General features: G+C 34.8%; 1 protein-coding gene across 9 annotated transcripts in view; it reads left to right on the top strand.

The window, feature by feature from the left end:
- syt17 (synaptotagmin XVII) overlaps positions 1-21,898 on the top strand; it is a 33,753-nt gene extending 11,855 nt beyond the window's left edge. The window contains exons 4-10 of one of the 9 annotated variants that reach the window (XM_087244672.1): positions 1,935-2,074; positions 2,168-2,784; positions 5,693-5,813; positions 7,132-7,287; positions 14,659-15,926; positions 16,037-17,289; positions 21,405-21,898. In XM_087244672.1, coding sequence (XP_087100798.1) covers positions 1,935-2,074; positions 2,168-2,784; positions 5,693-5,813; positions 7,132-7,287; positions 14,659-14,855 — 1,231 coding nt within the window. In that variant the 3' untranslated portion in view covers positions 14,856-15,926; positions 16,037-17,289; positions 21,405-21,898. Of the gene's footprint in view, positions 1-1,934; positions 2,087-2,167; positions 2,785-5,692; positions 5,814-7,131; positions 7,288-12,076; positions 12,437-14,658; positions 17,290-21,353 lie in introns of those variants that run through there. The other 8 variants (XM_087244669.1, XM_087244674.1, XM_087244673.1 and 5 more) reach the window with 8 other exon arrangements.
- The last annotated feature ends 2,426 nt before the right edge of the window (positions 21,899-24,324 follow it).

Genomic DNA, 24,324 nt, shown 5'->3' with positions numbered 1-24,324 from the left:
TCCTATCTAAGAAGAGAGGAAGAAGGGGGAGGGATGTATTCAGGTAAAAAGTAATTGAATAATCAAATGTAAAATAATTCTGCACAGTCTTCATCTTATAAACAATTCCATAAAATTAATTGTTATTCATTTTTCAAAGTTACAAACAGTATATTTTCTTATGCCTGGATGCTTTTAATACCCTTACACAGTCACAGGCCTCAAAAAACACTTGTGAAATGATAAATAATAATGCAGGCTCAACATTGCATATATTTGCGATGTGACCATTGCGAATTATCCCATTGCGATTTCATTGCTGAAATGATATATTGTGTGGAGCCCTAGTAAATTCTGTCACTCGACACATAGAGGGCTATACAGAAGACATCGGCGAGCAAATCGAGGCAAAAACTTGTGTAACTCCGTCCATTCTGTTATGAATGAGATTGTTTTTGTTTTTACTGTATTAAATTCATTATAAAATGTAAACAAAAATACTGTATTATTTAATAAAAAGCAATGTTTTTTAAATATTATTAATTAAATTAGGAAATTACTCATAAAAACGGCAACTAAAATTACCTTTGGCCAACTAGCCTCAATCAAGTTTGGTTTTTGGCCCTTCGTAAGAAAAAGTTTGGGCACCCCTGCTCTAAATAGTGAATTGGTAAAGCCAAGGTTGTTGGTTTGATTACAAGTGAACTGAAAATGACATACAATGCATAGAATGTACTATGGATATGTTCACAGTTAGTGAGGTTTAATTTCAATAAACTCTGGTGCAGTAGCTTAATGCAGTTTTTTTAAATAAGTGTAAGACCTGTCATCTGAATCTTGGTGCTTTGCAAACAAGTTGGCTGAGACCACATAAAAAGTGTGTCTTGACCTGTTTCTAGACTCTGCTTAACTTAAATTTGAAAGCACCACAAACAAAAATAATAAAAGCAAATTAAAAACAGGGTTTGATTTTGCAAGATGCAACCATAAAAAGCACTGAATGCTCAGACATACCTGTTTTTTTTTTTTTGTTTTTTACCATAATCTCCATTTTGCTTATTACAGTTCCGTACAGGCATGGTAAAATGTATCTCCTTACAGAAGGTCTTTGTTTATGTAGGAATTTCTGGTGCCGTTTTGACACCTTTACATATTTGTGATTCTGTAAGTTTCAAAGGTTGACATCTATACATTCGAAAACTGAATTAAAACTGTGACCATTATTTTTTCATATTGTGACGCAGTCCTCACCATTTCTGTTCGTTGTCAAAATTGACAGTTTCTGAATCTGACAATTTAACTGAAAAACAATCAGGAAGTATTTTTACAGATTTCAGTTAAAGGTTAGAAGGGCAAACTATTTTTTGTTTTCTTTATGACATGCACAATTGTTCTCCACAAAACTGGCAGTGTGAGCTAACAAATTCATGTGGTTAGTTTTGATTTCTTGGGGACTTTGATATGTTTTTGATCATTTTTTATTAAGATTTGACAATCTGGAATCCGAGGGTTTAACAAGGTCAAAGTATTGAGAAAATCACATTTAAAGTTGTCCAAATTTAATTCCTACCTACGCATAGTACTACTCATAAAAATCTTTGCTTCCTTTTCTAATGATCTTATGTTTATTTTATATGTATATAATTTTGACACACATAATGTATTTTTTATTCCTACAAATACAGCGGCTCAACTTTTTACTGGTTTTGTGGTCTAGTCTCACATTTTATTCGCTATTCACAAGATCAGATACTTTTTTTTGTATTTTCCATCGTTCGGCTTGGTCTTATAATTGACACAAAAAACCTAGGCTAAACTTAAAAGTTTGTTTTTTTTGGTCCTGACTAAAAAGAGCCAAGAAAACCAAATTGCATTGAACTGGTGCTGTAAATATCAAATTGTCATTTCAATAGGCAACATGAAAGTAGTTTAACTAACAAACTCCTCTCTTCCAGTGTCAATGACTACAATGATGAGAAAGGCACAAATTCTCACCTTGTGGATCAGGACGGCACTTCTTCTCCCCAATCCGATCCCACTATAAACTGCAGGCCACCCACCTCAGAAGCTGCCCGATCCACCTTCAGCTTGGCAGGTCAGTTTGCAAGTAGGTCCAAATTTAACTCTCACTTTGACTAGCAGGTTTATAAACGTTTCAATTTCACCTTAATACCTCTCACTGTTTCAGGTCTGAATGCCCGACGCCCAAGCTCCCCCATGGTGGATGTAAAGCCAATTGAATTTTGGGCCATGGGACCCAGAAAGGAAGTAGTTCAGCCTCTGCGAAAGCCACCTACACCACCGGACGACTACTTTCGCAAGCTAGAGCCTCATCTTTACTCTTTAGACTCATGCAGTGATGATGTGGACTCTCTAACAGATGAAGAGATCCTGATGCGGTACCAGCTGGGCATGCTGCACTTCAGCACACAATACGACCTCATCAATGCCCACCTCATCGTGCGAGTCATTGAGGCCAGGGACCTTCCTCCTCCTGTAACATGCGACGGTGCCCGCCAAGACATGGCCCACTCGAACCCCTACGTGAAGATGAGCTTGCTGCCCGACAACAAGAACTCAAGGCAGACGGGAGTTAAGCGAAAAACCCAGAACCCAGTGTTTGAAGAGCGTTTCACTTTTGATCTCCCCTTCCTGGAGGCCCAAAGACGCACACTACTGCTCTCTGTGGTCGACTTTGACAAGTTTTCACGCCACTGTGTCATCGGAAAAGTGGCTCTTCCTCTTAGTGAGGTTGATCTGGTGAAGGGAGGACATTGGTGGAAGGCCCTGGTGCCCAGCTCTCAGGTATTAGCTTGTTTTTGACTTGCATGATTGCTGACAATTTTACAGAACTACATTAAATTTATTTATCTTGCCTAAAATTATACACACAACAGTTTGTTCATCCTGGTTTTTATTGTTTTATATGCAAAGACACATATTAACCTGGGATTATTTCTCTTGAAATTGCGCATTGCTGTTCGGATGTGTGGGGTCAAAAGAATGTTTCAGTTTTTTAAGAAGCCATTAGACTTTGGCCACTGCAACAATGTAATATAACAACAAACTGTACTTTTTCTTTTTAAGAAAACATCATTCAGTTAAAAGGTCACCACCTGATATTTTATTGTTCTATTGGTTACATGTCTTGAAGGTCAAAGTTTAGCATACTTGAACTTTGTAATATGTGACCCTGGACTTTCATTGCACAGAATTATGTTGGCAATAGCCAAAAATACATTGGTCAAATGATTTCTTGGCAAAAATTATCCGAATATATACTGTAGATCTGTGGTTCCCAAACTGGGGTGTGTGCACTCCTTGGGGTGCGCAGTCTGACCACCAGGGGTGCGCAAGAGAATTTTTATAATGGCGGAAATGTTTTTTTTTTTATGCATTTATCTTGGGTAAACTTCACATCATACACATTTTCACTGAGAGAGAAAAAAAATCACATTACAAATTATAATTTACAACCTATACATACTCACTCATCTCGCAGTTTCACATCTGTGTCACATAAGCCCCGTCCTTTCACATTAGGCGCTAAGTGATAGTACATTCAAAAAAAAATTTTTGCTTACTATATTTATCGCAATGAAACCTGGTTAAAAATTGCCACTTTAAAGAAGTCAAGTGACAGTAGGGATAAACCATCCACATCGGCCTCTTCTATGGAGATGTGCAGCGGCCTTGAATATATGGACTTGGAGGATAACGATTGAGGCGGAAACAAATCCAGCAGAGATGTACTGATGAAGAGAATTAGGCCTACACTAGAGAGTGAGAAAATGTCAAGTAAGAAACGCATATTTAGCGACAGTTGCATTGGTTTCAGGTTTACATGGATTGGAGATGCAGAAAATCCAAGTCCGCAATGTGTAGTCTGTGGTGAGGTTTTAGCTAATAGCAGTCTTAAGTCCTCATATTTGGTCCGGTACTTACAAACAAGACACAGCCACTTACAAGACATGCATTTTAAGGAATATTGAGGAAACTACAGAAGAAGAAAAAAGAAGGTACAAAGGAGCAGTATAGCTTTTATCTGAAAAGTTGCACCATCAGTTTCATGGGTACACTGCAGCATCCACCAAGAAGCTCTAGCCATGAAAAACATGCAGAACTTTTGTCTGTACTGTGAAAATTGTCAACTACATAAAAGCTCGTCCATTAAATTCACATATTTTATTATTTTTGTTTTAATCACGGACAAAGAAAATATGTGTATTTAGTTATTGTAGTTAAAAATGTGGAGTTTAATCGAGAAAGGGGTCCTTTACAGGTGTTAAATACTAGAAAGGGGTGCACACTGCAAAAATTTGGGAACCAGTGCTGTAGATCATGTTTCGAGAAGGCATTTTGTAGTTGTCCTACTGTTAATGTATATTAAAACTCAAATATATCTTTTAATATAAATTTAAATATATCAAAACTCAACAAAAAATTATTTGATTAGTAATGTGCATTATCTCAATATTTATATTTACCTATTTATATGTTTGTTTGTTTGTTTGTTTGTTTGCTTGCTTGCTTGCTGTCAGATTACATGTTTTCAAATAGCTGTATCAAATATTACCCTTTATGCTGGCAAATCACACATCAATGGAGAGCTTGTATAGTCAGCTTTCAATTTATGTATATGTATATATTTTTTTATTACGTCGACAGTTATAACACAAAAATCCAGTGTTTTAAAAAGGTCAGAAGTGAGTTTCATTTACATTGTAACAATAGCAACATTAATGTAGTGTAATTTTGTTCATGTTCAATCAATGTCTGGCCACTGATATGCCACAGGCCCTGTCTGATTAGAATCAAATGGTAGTGTTTCCTGCATTTATATGAATAGAAGTCAGTGGTATAAAAAAAAAAGTGTATACATGCTCACCAAGGCTGCATATTTGATCAAATATACAGTAAACACATATAATATTTCATTTTAGTAGTAGTAGTAGTTGTAGTAGTAGTACAATATCACCATATTGCTGCAGACATTCCATAAAAAATAATACAATACATCCATACAAAATACAGTAGTTACAGTAACTATAATGCTAATTATTTAATTACTCTAGTTAAATAAACCCACTGAAACAGGTATGAAGGATTTCTTATATTGGTTTTCAATATTCAACCTACACTTAGGAACTCTTTATCTCTACCAGAGATAGATATTTGAATCTCCTACAAAAGATAAAGATTTTAAATAATTGATTAGAATTTTATTATATTTTAGAATGTACTTTGTTTCTCTGTCATTACTCTTCTGTTCAATATTAGATGATTCTTCAGAATTTACTAATAATGTTTTTATTTGATGATCAAGACACAGTTTCTCTGTATAATAAGAGGATATCCTTATTTATTTTTAAGAGGATCATGATTTTCTTTTTAAGTGTTGTATTTCAAACCCAAAACTCTATAAACATAACTCTAACTTCAAACCTCATATATATTTTCAAACACTTTTTTTTTTTTGCTAGATTCGTATAGAATTAAAAAAATCTAACATGCCAAACACTTTTTTTTTATTTCATTTATTCCTAAACTTTCAGAAATGTATCAGGAAGCACATCAGCTATATTTTCATATGGCAAAACTTTCATTGTGTAATTATTTTGATGTGAAACCATTAATATCTTTGACATTTATAGAGATATCATTAATGACATAATTTTTATGACACTGATTTCTCAATGTTGATGTTTGTCAGAATGAGGTTGAGCTTGGTGAGCTGCTGCTGTCCTTAAACTATCTGCCCAGTGCTGGCAGGTTAAATGTGGACATCATCCGAGCAAAGCAGCTGCTACAGACAGACATGTGCCAAGGCTCAGGTAAATGCCTTTCAGTGTGTTTAACTCTATATTAGATGTAGAAGCTTTAGTATTTTTTTATTTATTTCAAAGTAATTATTTTTATAATGAAAAAACTAAAGTCTTTATTTGTCTTTATTTCTGATTTTTTCTTGCCACCAGTTTGACTACACAACCCACATGATGAAGCTAAAGCTGCAGTCTGTGGCTTTTCTTTTCTCCTTTTCTTTAGTTTTTTAGTAAAATCTGTTTAAAGTCTGTGTATAAAGCCAGTCTTCAAAACTATATCATTACTGTCTACTGTGTGTAAATTGTTTTCAAATTTAATTGAGTTTGCTGTTTTTGCGTCATTATGTCACAAACTGTATGTATACAGAAGAAATTACAGCTAGTGGGTTTATGCTATAACCAGCAGGCTCCTCGATGTCAAAACATCCATTTGACATGCAGACATTGAAATTTTGTTCATCTAAAAGATTCAATCGCAAATGACAAATTTACACTGGATTTTGTATTCCTAGTATGCATGTAAACTACCTTAATGTCTAAACATCATCAAATTGACATCTAACATTGACGTCAAAAGACATGTCAAAAAAATGATTACAGGTCAGACCGGTATTTGATTTTGGATATGTGTTTTGATGCCAGTGTGACATGTCAGTTTGATTTCTTTCTGACGTCAATGTAAGCAATTGGCATAAGATCTATTTGCATTTTTGAAGGGTTTTTATGTCATTTTTTACATCAAGGTACACACAGGGAGGGCATGTGAGATCATTTATTGTCTTTTCTCACAGCAGGAATAATTAAACTTGTCAGTTTTATGTAATATTTGAATGGCATGACGATTAGAGATAAGACTATAGAGAAATCTGTATCTACAATTAACACTTATTACACATTGAATACGTCATGCAATGTTAATGTTGGTAACATTTAACCATTTGTGAACAAAGTATAACTGTAATAATAATAACTTGCTTGGCTTGATGTGAAAAGCTAAGCGATTGTTAGGTTTTTCCCCTTCAGTAGCATTGTAACTTTCTTTTCAACAGTTGGTCAGAACAAAATGGGCAAACATGTTACTTTCCAGAAGATATTTTCAAGTGAAAAGTCTTATTTGGGTCAAACTTCCAAGACATAGGATCTGTGATTCCGAACAGTTTTCACACTGGTGCGGTGACAGAATGACACACATCCAGCTTCAACCAAAGGCTAACAGGCTATTTAGCTTTTGTGTTAGCTAATTCACTATTGGTCTGAATAGTATTGGTCACTGTTCTCACTGATTATCCTGTTTTAAACTTTAAGCCAGTCATTCCTTCTCTGTCTGCAGATCCATTTGTGAAGGTGCAGTTGGTGACGGGTCTGAAGCTGATGAAGTCTAAGAAGACATCCTGTATGAGAGGCACTATTGACCCCTGCTACAATGAGTCCTTTAGCTTCCGTGTACCACAAGAGGACCTGTGTGAAGTCAGTCTTGTGTTAACAGGTATTGTTTTAAACATTAACACAGGAATTTGCACACATTTGCACTTATTGGTACTAAGGGTTCAAATGGTAGCAAAATGTGTCAAATCATTGATAATGATTTTCTCACACTAAAACTTTCTATTAATCAAAAACTCAAATACAAATGACAAATGTTTATGAACATTTAATAGAAATGACAAATGTTTATGAATAATTTTTACATTTACATTTACATTTTTACATTTTTAAGCATAAAATAAAAACCGAGTTAATTAACACATTAATAAGCAATATACATATAAATACAATATAATAATACAATAAAAATATATGGTGTACACTTTAGATTTTTACACGAACACAGAACATTACTAAAATAGAATAAACAATCACAATGAAATTTAGAAGATATAAAACAAGTTCAAACTGTTAATGAAACACAAGTAGTTCCGGAGTGATGCTAAATATACAGTATGCTGTATTATTTAAGACCCAAATGGCCATAATGTTGATCAGATTTCCTTGATTGATTTAATTAATTTGTTTGTTTGTTTATGCGATTTGATTTGTCTGAAATAAGCCGTACTTTTAACAATTACAGATGTAGTGAACTGATTGCAAAGGATTTATATTTTAAAAAATACTTAGCATACAAAAAAACATTACTAAACACTCTTATATTTATTTTTTAAAAACAGTTCTTTTTAAAAAGAGGTGTATATTCTTACACACACTAAGCCTTATTCAAAACAGTTGAGGCTATCTTGATTAATGCCTCATAAAACATAGATGAAAAGCCAGAATGGCACATGCCAGGTTTTACTAACCAGTTAAAGACTTGCATTTCAATTAGTGTAATCTACAGCTAGTGGCCAAAGGCTGAAATAGGGGCACCACATTAAGGTTATTTAAATTCCAACCAAATTTCTTCAATTACCGATGCTGCCAGTCAGAATCTGACCTGCACAGTTGCCCACGCTGGGATTTCATGCACTGCTACACACTGACATTTCATATTTGCACTGGTCACCATCTGCAGCCATGCACTGTGATTTCTCATAACCTGCCATTTGAGAGCAGCTGGATGTGTAGTTTGCTCTGGCGTCCTCAGGTTTAATCAGTGCTGAGTCAACAGTGGTATTTACAGACAGACAGATCTCACAGTAAAGGGGGCATGCCATCCAGGCTGGTCAAGATGTGTTTCTGCCACTTCTTCCTGATGTTTCAGGCTACAGAGACTTTAATTCAAACACTGCCTGCAATTCGAGCCTCTGTCTCACTACTGATTTGTTTGCTTGGACAGTTTTGGCATATTCTCTTTAGTTTTTGATGTTTACTATTTAATGAGGAGAATCGACATTATTATAAAGTAGTAGTACAAACAAAAATGTTATACTAATTTCTAGTGTTGCAATAAAATAATTAGATGTTAGTTTCAGTAACATGTAACTAATACAACTTTATTTGTTTGTTTGCATAAATAAATATATATATATATATATATATATATATATATATATATATATATATATATATATATATATATATATATATATATGTATATATATATATGTGTGTGTGTGTGTGTGTATATATATATATATTTATATATATATATATATATATATATGTGTGTGTGTGTGTGTGTGTGTGTATGTATATATATATATATATATATATATATATATATATATATATATATATATATATATATATATATATATATATATATATATATATATATATATATGTGTATGTATGTGTGGGTGTGTAAATATGTATGTTCTCCCTGTTTGTGTGGGTTTCTTCTGGGTGCTCCAGTTTCCCCCACAGTCCAAAGACATGTGCTATAGGTGAATAAAATAAGCTAAATTGTTTGCTTAAAATAAGCTTAGTGTTTGTGTGTGTGAATGAGAGTGTATGGGTGTTTCCCAATACTGGGTTGCAGCTGAAAGGGCATCCGCTGCGTAAAACATATGCTGGATAAGTTGGCGATTTCATTCCGCTGTGGCGACTCCAGATTACAAGAAAAAAAAATAATTATGATTATTATTATTATTATTAAAACACCCAGAACTTACCCTTATTTATATTATTTTACACTGTACATTTATAGTGAGTGATACGCCTGCGCTATTAGGCCATGTTTTCACAGCGCTAGTGTTTGCTTGTCACAGTTGTGTTTTTATTAAATATGAATGAGGCCAGACTCAGAGCAGCAGATCAGCAGATCTTCCTCTAGACTTCCGACTGTGACACAAGCTGATGATGTCATCTGTCCAGCACATGGGTTCTTGCAGCAAACACACACCACGCCTGAGCCTCTGCTTAAAGACGATGGTGTCATATATCCAGACACATCCATGTTTCTCTCCTGACTGACATACAAAGCATGCAGACTGATCAATATGCTATAAACAGACTCTTTTACATGGGAGAAAGTAGTATATTGGCATGGTGGGACTTAAGAGTCATTTTCTGTTAAAAGCTATTCTGTCGTCATTTACTGAGCCTTCATTTGTGTTGCTCCAAACATGTTTGTTTTCGTTCAGTTTTTGCATGATTTCCGTAATATATAAAATTACAATAATTAAACGCATATTTCACTATATTTCAGGACTTCTGAATAACTGACTTTAATTTGATGTCTTTTTACTAGTAATTTACATATACATTTGTTCATTTAACAGACACAATGCTTCCATCTACTTGTTTTTATTAACTATTAACTATTAACTATTAACTGACTATTACATAAAAAATGCTTGATGAAAATGCCGAAATGTGCATGAAAATACGCATAAAAAACATGGCCATAACTGAGTAGGTTAACATTTTATTCTGTAAGAAAAATGTGCATAAACTATGTAAATTCTATTATGAGCATTAAAAAAATCATGTGATTTTGTTAATGATATAAATGATAAAAATATGTACAATGGACAGCATTAACCAGCAGAGCGAGATCATTGTAATACATCTAATATGTTGTTTTGATCATTCTTAAATGCTTTAACCATTTCAGTGTTATTATTATTACCTCTAGCACTGTCTGTGCTCCGCATCCTAGGCCTCTAAACACCACCATGAGTTAATTGTATGTCGGTATTGTCTTCTGAGGCACAAATAAGTCATTAAATAAGGAAAAGACTTGCGCAGCTTCTCCTACTGCCGCAAATTTCTTTATATAAATATACTGTATATATTCTATTCAATTCCATTGATTTTTTATTTCTATGGCACTTTTCAATGTAGATTGTGTCAATGGAGCGTAACATAGAAGTTCTAGTGAATTGAAACTGTGTCAGTCCAGTTTTCAGAGTTGAAGTGCAGTTTAGTTCAGTTTAGTGGGGTTTAATTTTCACGGCTGATAGTCCAAACACTGAAGAGCAAATCTATTGATGGGCAACTCCACAAGTCCCAAGCTTATATATTAGCTACCAGTTAATCAGGAAGTGACCATTTGGTTCACTTTGACTCATTCAATGGAAACACTGCATTAGTCGCAAGTCTTTTTTGCAATATTCCAGTGTTGCGCATAAGCACCAATATAGATGCATTGACTTTGCTAGGATTTTTATTATTATAAATCAGGCAACAAGCAGGACAAACAGATAAAAGACCTCCACCGCGGTGACTAAAGCTCTGCACAAGACTTTTGGCCAGCAGAGAAATTAAAATGGTCGTGCCCAACTGAGTCTGGTTCTCTCAAGGTTTTTTTTTTAGGATTAGTAGAGCTACGCATCGATGAATTTGCTCTTCAGTGTTTGAACTCTCAGTAATGATTTTAAATCACACTGAACTGAGCTAAACTGAACTGAACTGAACTGACCATTTATGTGAAGCTGCTTTGACACAATCTACATTGTAAAAGCGCTATGCAAATAAAGCTGAAAAAAAAGATAAAGAATAGATAGGGAATGCTGTTGTCTGAGGATTATGTGTTGTTGAATCGCATGCGTCTTTGCTTTTTAAAAATGTGGTTAAAAAAAGAGTTGGGCAGGTCATTCAATCAGGAACATTAAAGGAGAAGATAATATTTTTCTCTTTGTATCAACCATTAATCACTACAGCTGAATTGACTCTGGGAAGTTCATGGCCATTCAATCACTTATTATGAAATCTACAGAGGTTTTATGGAATTATTCAAATAATTTATTGAAGACTCCAAATTTTCATGTAGACTACTTATCACCTTTCCCCTTGCAGTTAAAGTCCTTGTGAAATCAAAAATTATGTTTTTTTAATATCTGATTTTTTTTATGCTTTAGTATCAATATGTTAGTCTTGTTATCTATAAATTAAGTGACAAAAAATCACATTTAGAAGACCTTTAAATCATTAGGTTTGTCACCTTTATCAAAATGAATAAGCTAATTATTTGACGTCACCTCATCAGTTTCCTATCAATCTTCTGACCAATCAAATGCTATCTCTTTGATACATCCTCCCCTTCAAGATGCTTTTGCTGATTAGAGCTGGATTTTGAAGTTTCCATACTGCCCGAATTGTCTTGTTACTACCGAGTATCGAAAAATGTCTTGTCAAGATTAGCCATTTTGTTTCTCATCTTCATCTTGCATCTAATGTAAAGTTTTCTTGATTTTAAAAAATGTCTTTACATTTTTAACAAAAAATACAGAGTAAAAGGGTAGTTTTTGCAATATATTAACTCTGTTGTCCCACAAACTAACGAAAGGGAAGGTTATTAAAAATGAAGCTCACAAATATGAGTGTCTCCAATCCTGTTCATGCTGTTTAACTCACAACTTCATATAATGAAATGGACTCTGCATTTGCTCTTTTAGCAGTGATCTGGTGAAGATGAAGCTGTAGACTGTAACGCAGGCATGTTGGTTCATCAGGTGTGGTCTGCAGCTGCAGTTGTGATGCTTGCCTAGAGAACAGCTGCATCACTGACTGCCACTTTTAGGCTGTCACAATATTATTTGCGCTTCCTGCTATTTTGCCAGCACTCCACTGCCAGTTCCAGGAAAGAAATGGAAATCAGTGGGAAGAGAAACCTTCAAATTTGTTTATGAGTAACCTGATGAAATTAACAATGTCTCATACTCTGACCCGACTCCATTAACAAAATTGGTTAGAGGCGGAGAAAAAACAGATCAAAAAGACAAGTGATAAGGCGAGGAATTGAAAGGGCATGTTCACACATATAATGTTAATTTTCATTTATTTATATGATTTATTAATTTCTTGGGTGCTTTCATAATATACTTTTAATTTATATTTACACTATGGAAAAAATAAGGAGATGTAAGTATAGTTTTGTTAAAAATTGCAGTACAACATGTGTAACCTCTTGAACCACTGTTATCATCAGTAGTCATATTTGTTCCATGCAATCAAATTACTTGTGAATAAAGTAGTGTAATAGAAAGACAGCAGACCCAACTGCAATGTCCTGTCTGCTGTTTTTGATGAGTAATTAGAAAGGGGGTGTTCTACATAATAGCAGTGTGGAGTTTAATGAAAAAATCATGCATTATGTGATTAAAACAGATGTTATTAATGGTGTTTTATTAAGGAGGAAGGTCAGACATTTGTCACACACTGTTATTAAATGTATTTTTATGACTTTAAATGGGTTGTTCCAAACATTGTTCAGAAAAACAATGAAATTTATGCAAAGAAGGAAAAGAAGTGGAGCAAATGATAGGATATTCATCTGAGATGATCTTCAATACTTTAAAATAGCAAGCAAGACATGGAGAAGGAAATGAGCAACTACAGTTAAATGGAGTAACGGATAGTCAGGATGCCAATGTTTCAGTCAATAATCACCTCCAGATAGATCAAAGATTATCTAAAATGACCTGTAAATACAGTGACAGCTCTCAGCAAGAACCTATTCAGTTTCAGCCTTATCAATGCTGAAAAACATTCATTCATATTCTTTCCGGCTTAGTCCCTTTAATAATCAAGGGGTCGCCACAGCAGGATTGAAACGCAAACTTATTATGTTTCACGCAGAAGATGCCCTTCCAGCCACAACCCAACGCTGGGAAACACCCATACACTCTTGCATTCACACACATACACTACAGCCATTTTAGCTCAATTCACCTATACCACATGTCTTTGGACTATGGGAGATCTGGAGCACCCGGAGGATACCCACACGAACAGAGAACACTGAGCCAGTGACTTTCTTGCTGTGGATGATCATGCTACCCACTGCGCCACCGTGACACTTCTGCTGAAAAACAGCATGTGCATAATCTGTTAAATTTGCCAAGACACATAGCAATGTGCACTAATGAGAGTAAAAATGTACTTTTCTGATCTATAGTTCATCGACGGTGTTAGAGGACTGCCCAGTCACCAATCTCAAGCCTCAGTTCACTGTAAAGACTAAAACTAGGTGGTTCAGAAATCATTGTATGGGGTGTTTCTTATACTGTGGAGTTGGGTCTGTTTATCATTTACCAGATATCAAGAATCAGTTTGATTATATAAATGTACGTGAAAAGATTATGTTGTCCTGTGCCGGAGAGGAAATGCCCCTGAAATTAGTTTCAACAAGACAAGACCCCAAAAAACACAAGCAATATCTTGGTTTCAGGCAAAAAAAAAAATTGAGATAGTGGAGTGGCCTGCTCAATCATCTGACCTCAACCTAAGTAAAAAAATCTGTGGAAGTTTTGTTTTTTATTGACTAAAATACCTGAATTCTGGGACTTGATTCAAAGCAGATTAGCAGCAATTATCAAAAGTAACAGCTCTACACCTAAATTTTAGTTCAGAAATTTGAACTGGAGTGAAAAAAAATATCTTTAGTTTATACATCTTTAAATTTAAAGAAAACATTTTTTTAACCAAGTTCATTTTCCTTGTAAAGAATTTAGTAAAAATACACAGAGAGTCCATACAAATATCTTAATATTTAGATTTAGGATTCATGTTTTCACTTTATCTGAGACATGGAAATAAAAGCTTTTTAAAATATTAGGCCTGTTTTACTTCTTTTAGGGCACTGCTATATTTTTTTTAACAACTATGTGCTTGTATTTAAATGTTTTCATGTGTAATTTTTTTAAGCTGTAAGCTGTGTGTTTTTAAGCTTTGTATTGCAATTTATATTAAAATAAAATGCCTTGGCAAATAGCTGAAATAAATTGAGTTTATTATTTTTTCTTTCTTTTATTTTAGTTGATGTTGATTTTTTTTAGTTTAGACTTTAGATGTACCCTAAATCATAAATAAATGTCATATAACTACAGTATATTATGACCTATTATTATAATAGTATTATAATTAGAAAAAAACACAAAAAAAAATTTCACAATGGATTATCATCCATAATCACCATTTAACATTTCGTCTAACTACCTCCACATATAAAACTGACTTTATGTCTTTTCCTTCTTAGTTTACGGGCACAACGTGAAGAGTAGCAACGATTTTGTTGGCCGTATTGTGATTGGCCAGTTCTCCAGCGGGCCTCAGGAAACCACACACTGGCGTCGACTGCTGAGCTCCCAGCGAACCCCAGTGGAACAGTGGCACAGCCTGCGCTCCCGAGCTGAGTGTGACCGCGTCTCTCCTGCATCTCTTGAGGTCACATAATATAATACTGACATGGGACATCCACTGAAGGTGGGATAGAGGAACTTAAAACACAAATATCTGGGAGTGTTTGAAGGTTTCTGTGTTATTTTTAATGGTTTTGAATCATATAGTGATAGATCTGTTCTTTACAGAATGGTGGGCTCTGTCTCAGTAGGGCTTTTCACACTCAAAACCGTTAACCCTGGGTCATTCTAAACCCTGGATGAACTGAATACTGTGTTATCTTGCTTTGCATTTCACAATGCTTACAATTAATAGTGAGAATTCATAAGCTGACTTCTCATATTGTTCATTCTTGTTGGTTGTTAAACATGTAGTAATAATTTTTCCCCAACATATTATTTTTCAATACAGATATTTACCATTGCAGTGTGGGTTTAAAAACAGCTCACATAGAATGTGTTTACAGTTTCACACTTAACTTAAACACAACATTTTTTAACTGTATAATGTGCAAACACAAAAATCTAATCTCTAAAAATATGTATATATCGAAGACTCAGCGATGCATCTGCCATCTTGAAATGATCAACAACGTCATCAATGCCATCATTCACAATAATGGCTCTGTTTTAATAATAATTGAGCAGGTACACTTAGGGAATGCCCAAATCCACTTTTGCTATTTTAAGAACCGGTAAAACAGTCGCCGTACCCAGCACATGATCCTAAAGTGGTGTTGTTCTAAATGTGATTAAGAGAATTAAGATAAGTAATTAAATCAGTCAAAGAGTCTCATCTCCCATTCCCTTTAAGAGCGAGTTGATATCATGCCATAACATATTTGCTAATAACAAACAGACTTTGTAAACGGAAAAACTGAACTCTTCACAAGTGAGAGCCGCCTAAGGTGAAGACGAGGCAATGCATAGCTGTTTTTATATGTAGACAATAATGATATTTGTTTACGTTTTAATCCTTTGTTGTTTTTTATATTTAAAGATATTTGTGTGCTGTTGCACATCCCTGAGTGTGTAATAAGCAATATGTAGATGCGTTTTGGACCTGCCTATCACTACTTAACTCCTTTAATAACAGAAAAAGACACCATTTACTTTAGACCAACTTGTAGTTGGTCTTTTTCAATTGCCCCGAAGTAGCAATGCACCAAAAACAACTCAACCAATGGGTGCATAAATGTGTGCAAACACCTTTGCTATTTAAACATTGTGGTGCAGGATGTGAAAAATATATTGTTTGTAGTTTGGGAAATATGTATTAGAACAAATTAGCTCTTTCAATCAAAAATATAGTGGTGCATAAATGTAATTAAACAAGAAATCAACAAGAAAAGTAATCTTTGTACCAGGATTAATAAAATACTTTTCATACATAGAAAACATTGTTTGGAGCAAGCTTTTTAGTTTTTATTGGTTTAAGTTATATAACCATTTATAACATTTTTTTTCAGTGTACATTGTTACTGAACTGGTTTAACTTACGAGAGTGAAACACTTCTTTATCCAGGGTTTAGAACAATGTTAGCTCAGGGTTAAGCGCAGTGTGAAAAACCCCTAGTGTGATTTGTGTTTGTTCTCTTTTACCATTACTGTAATGGGGAGATCATAGAAAATCAGAGTTTCCGCATTTGAGCAGAAGCCTGCTGTCCATGTTTTCTTTTTATCACATTGATACTATCTTACATTGGAGCTCAGAAATCTCATCACCATCTGATCGTCAGCCAGATTCAGGCTGCTCAGGTGTCCAGAGTCTGGTCTGCAGTGTTTTAATAATCATATTGTTTCTTTTTTCAGACTTCAATATGATTGCAGGTATTTAGAAATCTAGCAACACAGTTGGTTATTTTGAATGTCTAAAGTCAAACTTCACACCAAAGCTTGTGTTTCGTGACCTGTATTACTGTTCTCCGTGCATATTTTGACCTATGATTGTGTTTAAGTGTCCGTGAGTGTATGTTTGGTGATTGTTTGCTCTTATGGCAGCTGAGGCCGACAGAAAACCTAAAAGGCCAGGTATGGTTAATTGTTCATAAGTTTGACTTAATTTTTTGGTGATATGAAAGTACCAAAGGTTTTTTTATTTTTTATTTGGTGATCTTGACTAGATCACGTTATTTCTTTTTTCATAGCTTTGGAAATAAGTATACTTCTGTTCAAAAGTTGAGGAAGGTGGAGGGGAGTCCAAAATTATCATTATTAAAATAAATGTATATGTTTATTTGTCATGGATACATTAATTATTTAAAATACATGTATTTTTAACTAAATTATTTTTGTTATTTTGAAGTTTCTATTATTCAAAGCTTCTTGTAAAATACATCAAACCACCCACAAAAAATATTAAGCATCAAATACTTTTTTTCTTTAGCAGAAAGGAATCAAATTAGACATTTTTTGAAGAATCATATGATACTAAAGATCTTAGTAAAGATGCTATAAATAAAAAGATTTGAAAATTAAACTTAACAGGAGTTAGATACAGTTATGAAAAATGTATGTATGTATGTATGTGTGTGTGTGTGTGTATGTGTGTGTGTGTGTGTGTGTGTGTGTGTGTGTGTGTGTGTGTGTGTGTGTGTGTGTGTGTGTGTGTGTGTGTGTGTGTGTGTGTGTGTGTGTGTGTGTGTGTGTGTGTGTGAGTGAGTGTGTGTGTGTGTGTGTGTGTGTGTATATATATATATATATATACACACACACACACACACACATACCTAAATTAGATTTAACAGAGCATGAACTTTTTACAGTATGTCTGATAATGTTTTTTTCTTTTGGAGAAAGTCTTATTTTTAATTTTGGCTACATTAAAAGCAGTTTTAATTTTTTAAAAACCATTTTAGGGACAAATTTTTTAGCCCCTTTAAGCTAAATACACACAACAAATATGTATTAATGAAAAATGTATATAGACTATTTACACTCACCGGCCACTTTAATAGGTTCACCTGTTCAACTGCTTGTTAATACAAACTTCGAATCGGCCAATCACATGGCAGCAACTCAATGCATTTAGGCATGTAGTCATGGTCAAGACGATCTGCTGCAGTTCAAATCGAGCATCAGAATGGGAAAGAAAGGTGATATGTGTATTTGTTTACAGAGAATGGTCAGAAAAAGAGAAAACATCCAGTGAGCAATAATTCTGTATGTACAAATGCTTGTTGATGCAAGAGGTCAAACGAGAATGGCCAGCCTGGTTCCAGCTGATAGAAAGGCAACAGTATCTCAAATAACATAACTTCATAATAGTATGAAGAAGAGCATCTCTGAACGCACAACATGTCAAACCTTGAGGCGTATGGGCTCCAACAGCAGAAGACCACACCGGGTGTCACTCCTGTCAGCTAAGAACAGGAAACCAAAGATACAGTTCTCACAGGCTCCTCAAAATTGGACAATAGAAGATTGGAAAAAAGTTGCCTGGTATGATGATTCTCGATTTCTGCAGTGACATTCGGATGGTAGAGTCAGAAATTGACAACAACATGAGAGCATGGATCCATCCTGCGACTACATTAGTACCAATTGTGTCAACGCCACAGCCTACCTGAGTATTGTTGCTGGCCGTGTCCATCTCTTTATGACCACAGTGTACTCATCTTCTGATGGCTACTTCCAGCATGATAACGCACCATGATTCAAACGTGAATCATCTGACTGGTTTCTTGAACATGACAATGAGTTCACTGTACTCAAATGGCCTCCGCAGTCACTAGATCTCAATCCAATAGAACACCCGGGATGTGGTGGAACGGGAGGTTCACATCATGAATGTGCAGCCAACAATATCAGCAGAAACTGCATGATGCTATCATGTCAAAATGGACTAAAATCTCTGATGAATATTTCCTGTACCTTGTTGAATCTATGTCATGAATGATTAAGTCAGTTCTGAAGGCAAAAGAGGGTCCAACCAGGTTCTAGTAAGGTGTACCTAATAAAGTGGCCGGTTTTGTAAATCAAGATTTTTGTATTTCAAGATCACAAGAAAGTTAAGTCAAAAGACTTCCAACAAAATATATAAATAATAATGCATGGCCTCTCAGGGTTTCTGTAACGGTCTGTATCAAGTGCATTAGTCTTCGTGTGTCTGCACAACAGTGAACATGCTTTCACAGCTCTGTCAATATTAAGTCATGCCTGGAAAGTGTAGATTGATTCTCTACACTCTAGGCCAACGCTTCTGCCAAGTTTAGTTCATATAACGTATTATCCACATGTTGGAGCTGTATTTTTGTCGTAACACTTTCTCAGTCAGTCTACGAAGTACATAAGCATAAATAGGATATAAATGAGGAAAAATATGTGGTTAGCATAGAATCAAAGTGCAATCAGACTCAAAACATCTGTCTTAATCTTAACTGTGTGTGATTTGTGAGAGATAAATGGTTGTTTCAGGTTAAGAGTCGATTGTATGTTTCCACCAATGTCATTGGTAATGTAGATGACAGTGCAACTGATTAGAGTGGTTATGATGACACAATAATATTAATAATGATGATAATGAAGCTGTGCCAGTGAAGATGTTTATTTATTTATTTAGATGGAAAAATGCATATAATAATGGATTTATATTTATCTCTAAAATATATCTGTATATATTTATAATTTAGGTTGTGTACAGAGAATTGAACAAACACATATTGAAATACATGTGGGTGGAAAGAAGAAATGCATAGAGTTTAGATTAATTCTGATACAAGTGGAAAAAGCTGTTGACTTGATTGATGGAGAGATTTTAGTTTTCAAATCATGTCTTCATTGTATTTTTAGTATAAAATCAAAAATGTTAAAGGGATAGTTCACCAAATGTTCTGTTTATGTACTCACCTTTCAAGAGGTGACTGTTGTGGTGATTTATAAAATGCAAGTTAACATCTACCAGCACTTTGGGACTTGACATGAAGGTAAAACTAAATTAAAACCAGTCACTGCTGCCAATATGTTCCCATCATTCTCAAACGATGTAAATTAGTTACAGTTTCATTACACCAAGTATCAGCAGGAGCCATGTTGAATTCACTTTGTGGACAAATGTAGAATAATTTTTCCGGAGTTACCTCAGATTTCCATGTCACTGTTATTTTGTCTGTGGTGGACATTCAATTCAATTCATCTTTATTTTTATTGTGATTTTACAATGTAGATTGTGTCAAAGCAGCCTAACATAGAAGATTATAGTAAATTGAAACTGTCAGTCCAGTTATCAGTGTTGAAGTTCAGTTCAGTTCAGTGTGGTTTAAACTTCACAGCTAAAAATTCAAACACTGAAGAGCAAATCCATCAATGCTCAGCTCCACAAGTCCCAAACCAAGCAAGCCAGTACTGACAGTGGTGAGGAACACACTTTACCAATTGACCAAAGTGAAGGAAAAAACCTTGAGAGAAACCAGGCTTAGTTGGCAGACATACAGCTTTGGAAAAATAATAATAACAACCACTTGAAAATTCTCAGTTGTTCTGGGTTTACTGGACATGTTAGGTACGAGTTTGAGTAAAATGTTCATAGTTTTATTCTGGAATGATCTTTCATCTAAAAGTATTTTAAGTAAAAGTATTGACCTCATTGTATCATCAACAGCCACACACACTCTCAGAAATAAAGGTACAAGGGCTGTCACTTGGGTAGTACCTTTTTAAAAGAGTCCATAGTGGTACCTCAAAGGTACATTTTAGGTACTGATATGTACCTTTGAGGTACCACTAAGGACTCTTATGTACAAATGTGTACCTTTTGAAAAGGTACTACCCCAGTGACAGCCCTTGTACCTTTATTTCTGATATTTGTAAAATATTGTAAAAAAATATTGTAAAAAAAATATGATTGACAAGCGTTTTCTGTTTATTTACAATTGTGGGTTGCATTATGGGAAGTTGATCTCTGCTCTGTCGACTTCTGATGTTGAAAATTAAACTGTGTAGTTTACCAAAGTGTCTTTTATTGACATTTTAGTAGTTTGAAATGATATAATGTATAATAAATAATATGTAGAAGAATATGTCTGTTAAATAAGAGGAAATAAACTATCAATTTATTACAAGTTTTTGTACCATAATATATAACACCAAGCCAGAAAATATCGCTTTAAATTACAAAAAAATATATATTAATAAAAGTCACTTTTTCATTTTTTTAACATTAAAAGTTGTTAGAGGAAAGCTCAAGACATTCAAAAACTTAAATAAATGGGAATTTTATTATTATTTTTTTAATTAATCATAAAATACAGAAAACTGCTCTTTTTCAGATATGTTTTACAGTGCAGATATTCATTTTGTTTGATCTGTATTTGATGTTTCTCTCTTGTTGTGCCAGTGACTTGCATTTTATAATCACCAAAGACTTGGGTTTCAACTAAAAAATCGTCTTTAACGTTCTGCTGAAGTCACCTATATCTAGCATGGCCTTAGACAAATTTTCGCTTTTGGACTAACTTTTTTCTTTAAAGCATAGATGACAAACTGGATTCCTGGAGGGCCGCAGCTTTTAGTGTGGGTTTTAGTGAGTCTTGACCACCTTGATTAGTTGCATCAGCTGTGTTTGATTAGGGTTGGAGCAAAACTGTGCAGAGCTGCGGCCCTCCAGGAATCCAGTTTGAGCTTTAAAAAGATAACTCACCCAAAAAATGACAATTCTGTCATCATTTACTCACCATTGACTTGTTCCAACCCTGTTTGAGTAAACACAAAAGGAAATATTTTAAAGAATGTTGAAAATTGGTAACTGTAAGGGTTTTGCCACTGTGGATGTCAATGGTCAACATTATTCAAAACATCAACAGAAAAAAACAAGTCAAGGGAGTAAATAATAACAGATTTAACATTTTTGTGTGAACTGTCCCTTTCAATTCACCATCTCCATATCTGTTGTGAATCTACGTTTTGTTTTGCCGATTCTGTCCATGTAATGGGATTATTATGTGTAAGAAATGAACTGAAGCAGACCTCTGATCAGCAGAATCCCTTTAAAGGTCTCTTTCACAGAGATTGTAATGTTTGAATCCTTCAGAGAGCTGTGGTGTGTGAGGAAAGTGTGTTTTGGTTGTTCCATAATGCATTAAAGTGATGTTTGTTACTGGGCTTCTTCGCTTTGTAATTTGTTTTACATTTATTGAATCTTTTCATACATACAGTGCTCAGCATATATGAGTACACCCCTCAAAAATCTATCTTTTAAGATCATATTTTTAATAGGAAGCTATACAACACTATATTTATGCATATACATTATATTAGTCAGTACTGAAGCCAAATCTGGAGCTTATCTAACAAAATAACTTATGATAACAGTGCATAAACTAGTACACCCAAATTTATGTGATAGAAAACTCATTCATTCATTCATTTTCTTGTCGGCTTAGTCCCTTTATTAATCCAGGGTCGCCACAGCGGAATGAACCGCCAACTTATCCAGCAAGTTTTTACACAGCAGATGCCCTTCCAGCCGCAACCCATCTTTGGGAAACATCCACACACAGTCATTTACACACACTACGGACAATTTAGCCTATCCAATTCACCTATACCGCATGTCTTTGGACTGTGGGGGAAACCTGAGCACCCGGATGAAACCCACGCGAACGCAGGGAGAACATGCAAACTCCACACAGAAACGCCAACTAAGCCAAGGTTCGAATCAGCAACCCAGCGACCTTCTTGCTGTGAGGCGAACGTGCTACTCACTGCGCCACTGCGTGGCCGTGATAGAAATCTAATAAATATAAATTAATAAAAAGAGGAATTTAGTTGAAATTTTGTGGGTTGTAGTTTTCTTTCAATATTTTGCTTGAACTTAATTGTATTCTCTTTCAATTTCTAAATAGGTTTGGTGAATATTATTTTAAATAAATATATGTTCAATGAATCTGTTTTGTTTAAATGCACCAAATTACATTGCCTATATTCACTGAGAGTTGAACATCACTGGATGATCATTAGAATTTTTCCTGACAGAACATTCATTGTGTTATTTCAATGTTTGCTTAAACCATAATATTTGTGGAACTGCGTTAAAGACCCTGGCGATGGACTAATTAAATCACAGAAATGATTCAGGCTTGTTTGTGTAAAAAATGTTCCTCTGAGGACTTTAAGAGGGAGATAATTACTCTGAGGGCCAGAAGAGGGTCATGTAATTACTCGACAGGGGAACAGCTTAACCTTACTGTCCACCTGAGACCCGCGTCTGTGTCAGGCACATAATGACCAAAACTAACCTGTTTACCAATGAGATCATTTCCAGAAACTGCAGCACTCCTCTTGACATATTTCAATAATGGTTTTCCAAAGCATTGTGTCACGGGCATCAGCATTCCTATTCAGAAAGCTTTTAGCTGAGGGCTTTACTTGAAAACTTTATTTAATAAAACTCTCTTTCAGATGAGTTTCACAAAAATGGTTTACATTTACAATTAAGAAACACTTTTTTAAGACTGTGGTGGACACTTTATTTCTTAGGGTTTAGCTCAGATTTTTGTGTCGTTATGTGTTTGTGGTGGATATCTGTTTGTTAAAGGGTCACGAAACACCAAAAAACATTTTTTGAGTTGTTGACAGTCGTATATGTGCCCCACACTGCTAAAAACACTACTAGGACACATATATTTCCCTAAAAAGTGAAAATCGGTTGTTTTTGCGTTATTTCGAGCAAATTCGTACTTTCGGTTTGAAACTAATTTTTGAAGCTGCGTCACGACCATGAGATCTTAGTGTGTATTCCAGCATGTAGACTGGACGTCTGTACCTGGAAGTGCCTTATTACGTCTCTGAGTGTGTTGCATTTATTCATGAGTAAGACTTGGTTCAAACCAATCAGCACGCTCTGTTATGTATACGCTGCAACTTCATTAATATGCATGCTAGCTTTAAAGACAGTACCTGTAACCGTGTTCAGACGGCAGAGAGATGCCACGTGTGTTGCCAAAAGAAGTGGGAAAAGAATAAGAATTGTTTGGAGATACGGGTCGTCAGTGTTGCTTTCATTATTTTTTTTTAAGGTTTTGTTTTCATTTTCTGATTTGATTTGATTCTCTCTATAAGAGTGCTGCTGGACTCACATGTGGATTACAGTGCACGTGACGTGCAGCAGAAATACGTTTGTACGAAAAAATTTTTACTCGAGAGCTTTTCTCATCTGGAAATTGTAATATCCAGATTTGCTGCTCGTCTCCTTTAAAAAAAGACGCAGCTCCAGTATGTATTGATTTTCCTGTCTCTACAGATTTGGTAAGTGTGTGCGATCAGTGCCCTTTCTTTGTTCATTTTAGTTATAGTTATAGTTTGTATCGTCAGCAGTATTCTTTCAGTGTTTAAAGACAGTTACTTAGTTTACGTTAATATCACTACAATATTATGGACTGAAAGATCCGCTGTAAGAATGCTGCTCTCTGAGTGTAAACATGTGAACACTGCAAGCAAACTATTGCCGACCATCGTGTTTAATTTTTGCCGCATTTTTTGACAGGATTCTACACACACACGGCTTTCTGACCTACCAAGTGCATCTG

This window comes from Danio rerio, chromosome 3 (assembly GCF_052040795.2).
Source record: "Danio rerio strain M-AB ecotype USA chromosome 3, GRCz13ab, whole genome shotgun sequence".
NCBI lineage: Eukaryota > Metazoa > Chordata > Actinopteri > Cypriniformes > Danionidae > Danio > Danio rerio.
The sequence above is the reverse complement of the archived record's forward strand: the minus strand, read 5'-3'. Positions and strand labels throughout refer to the sequence as shown.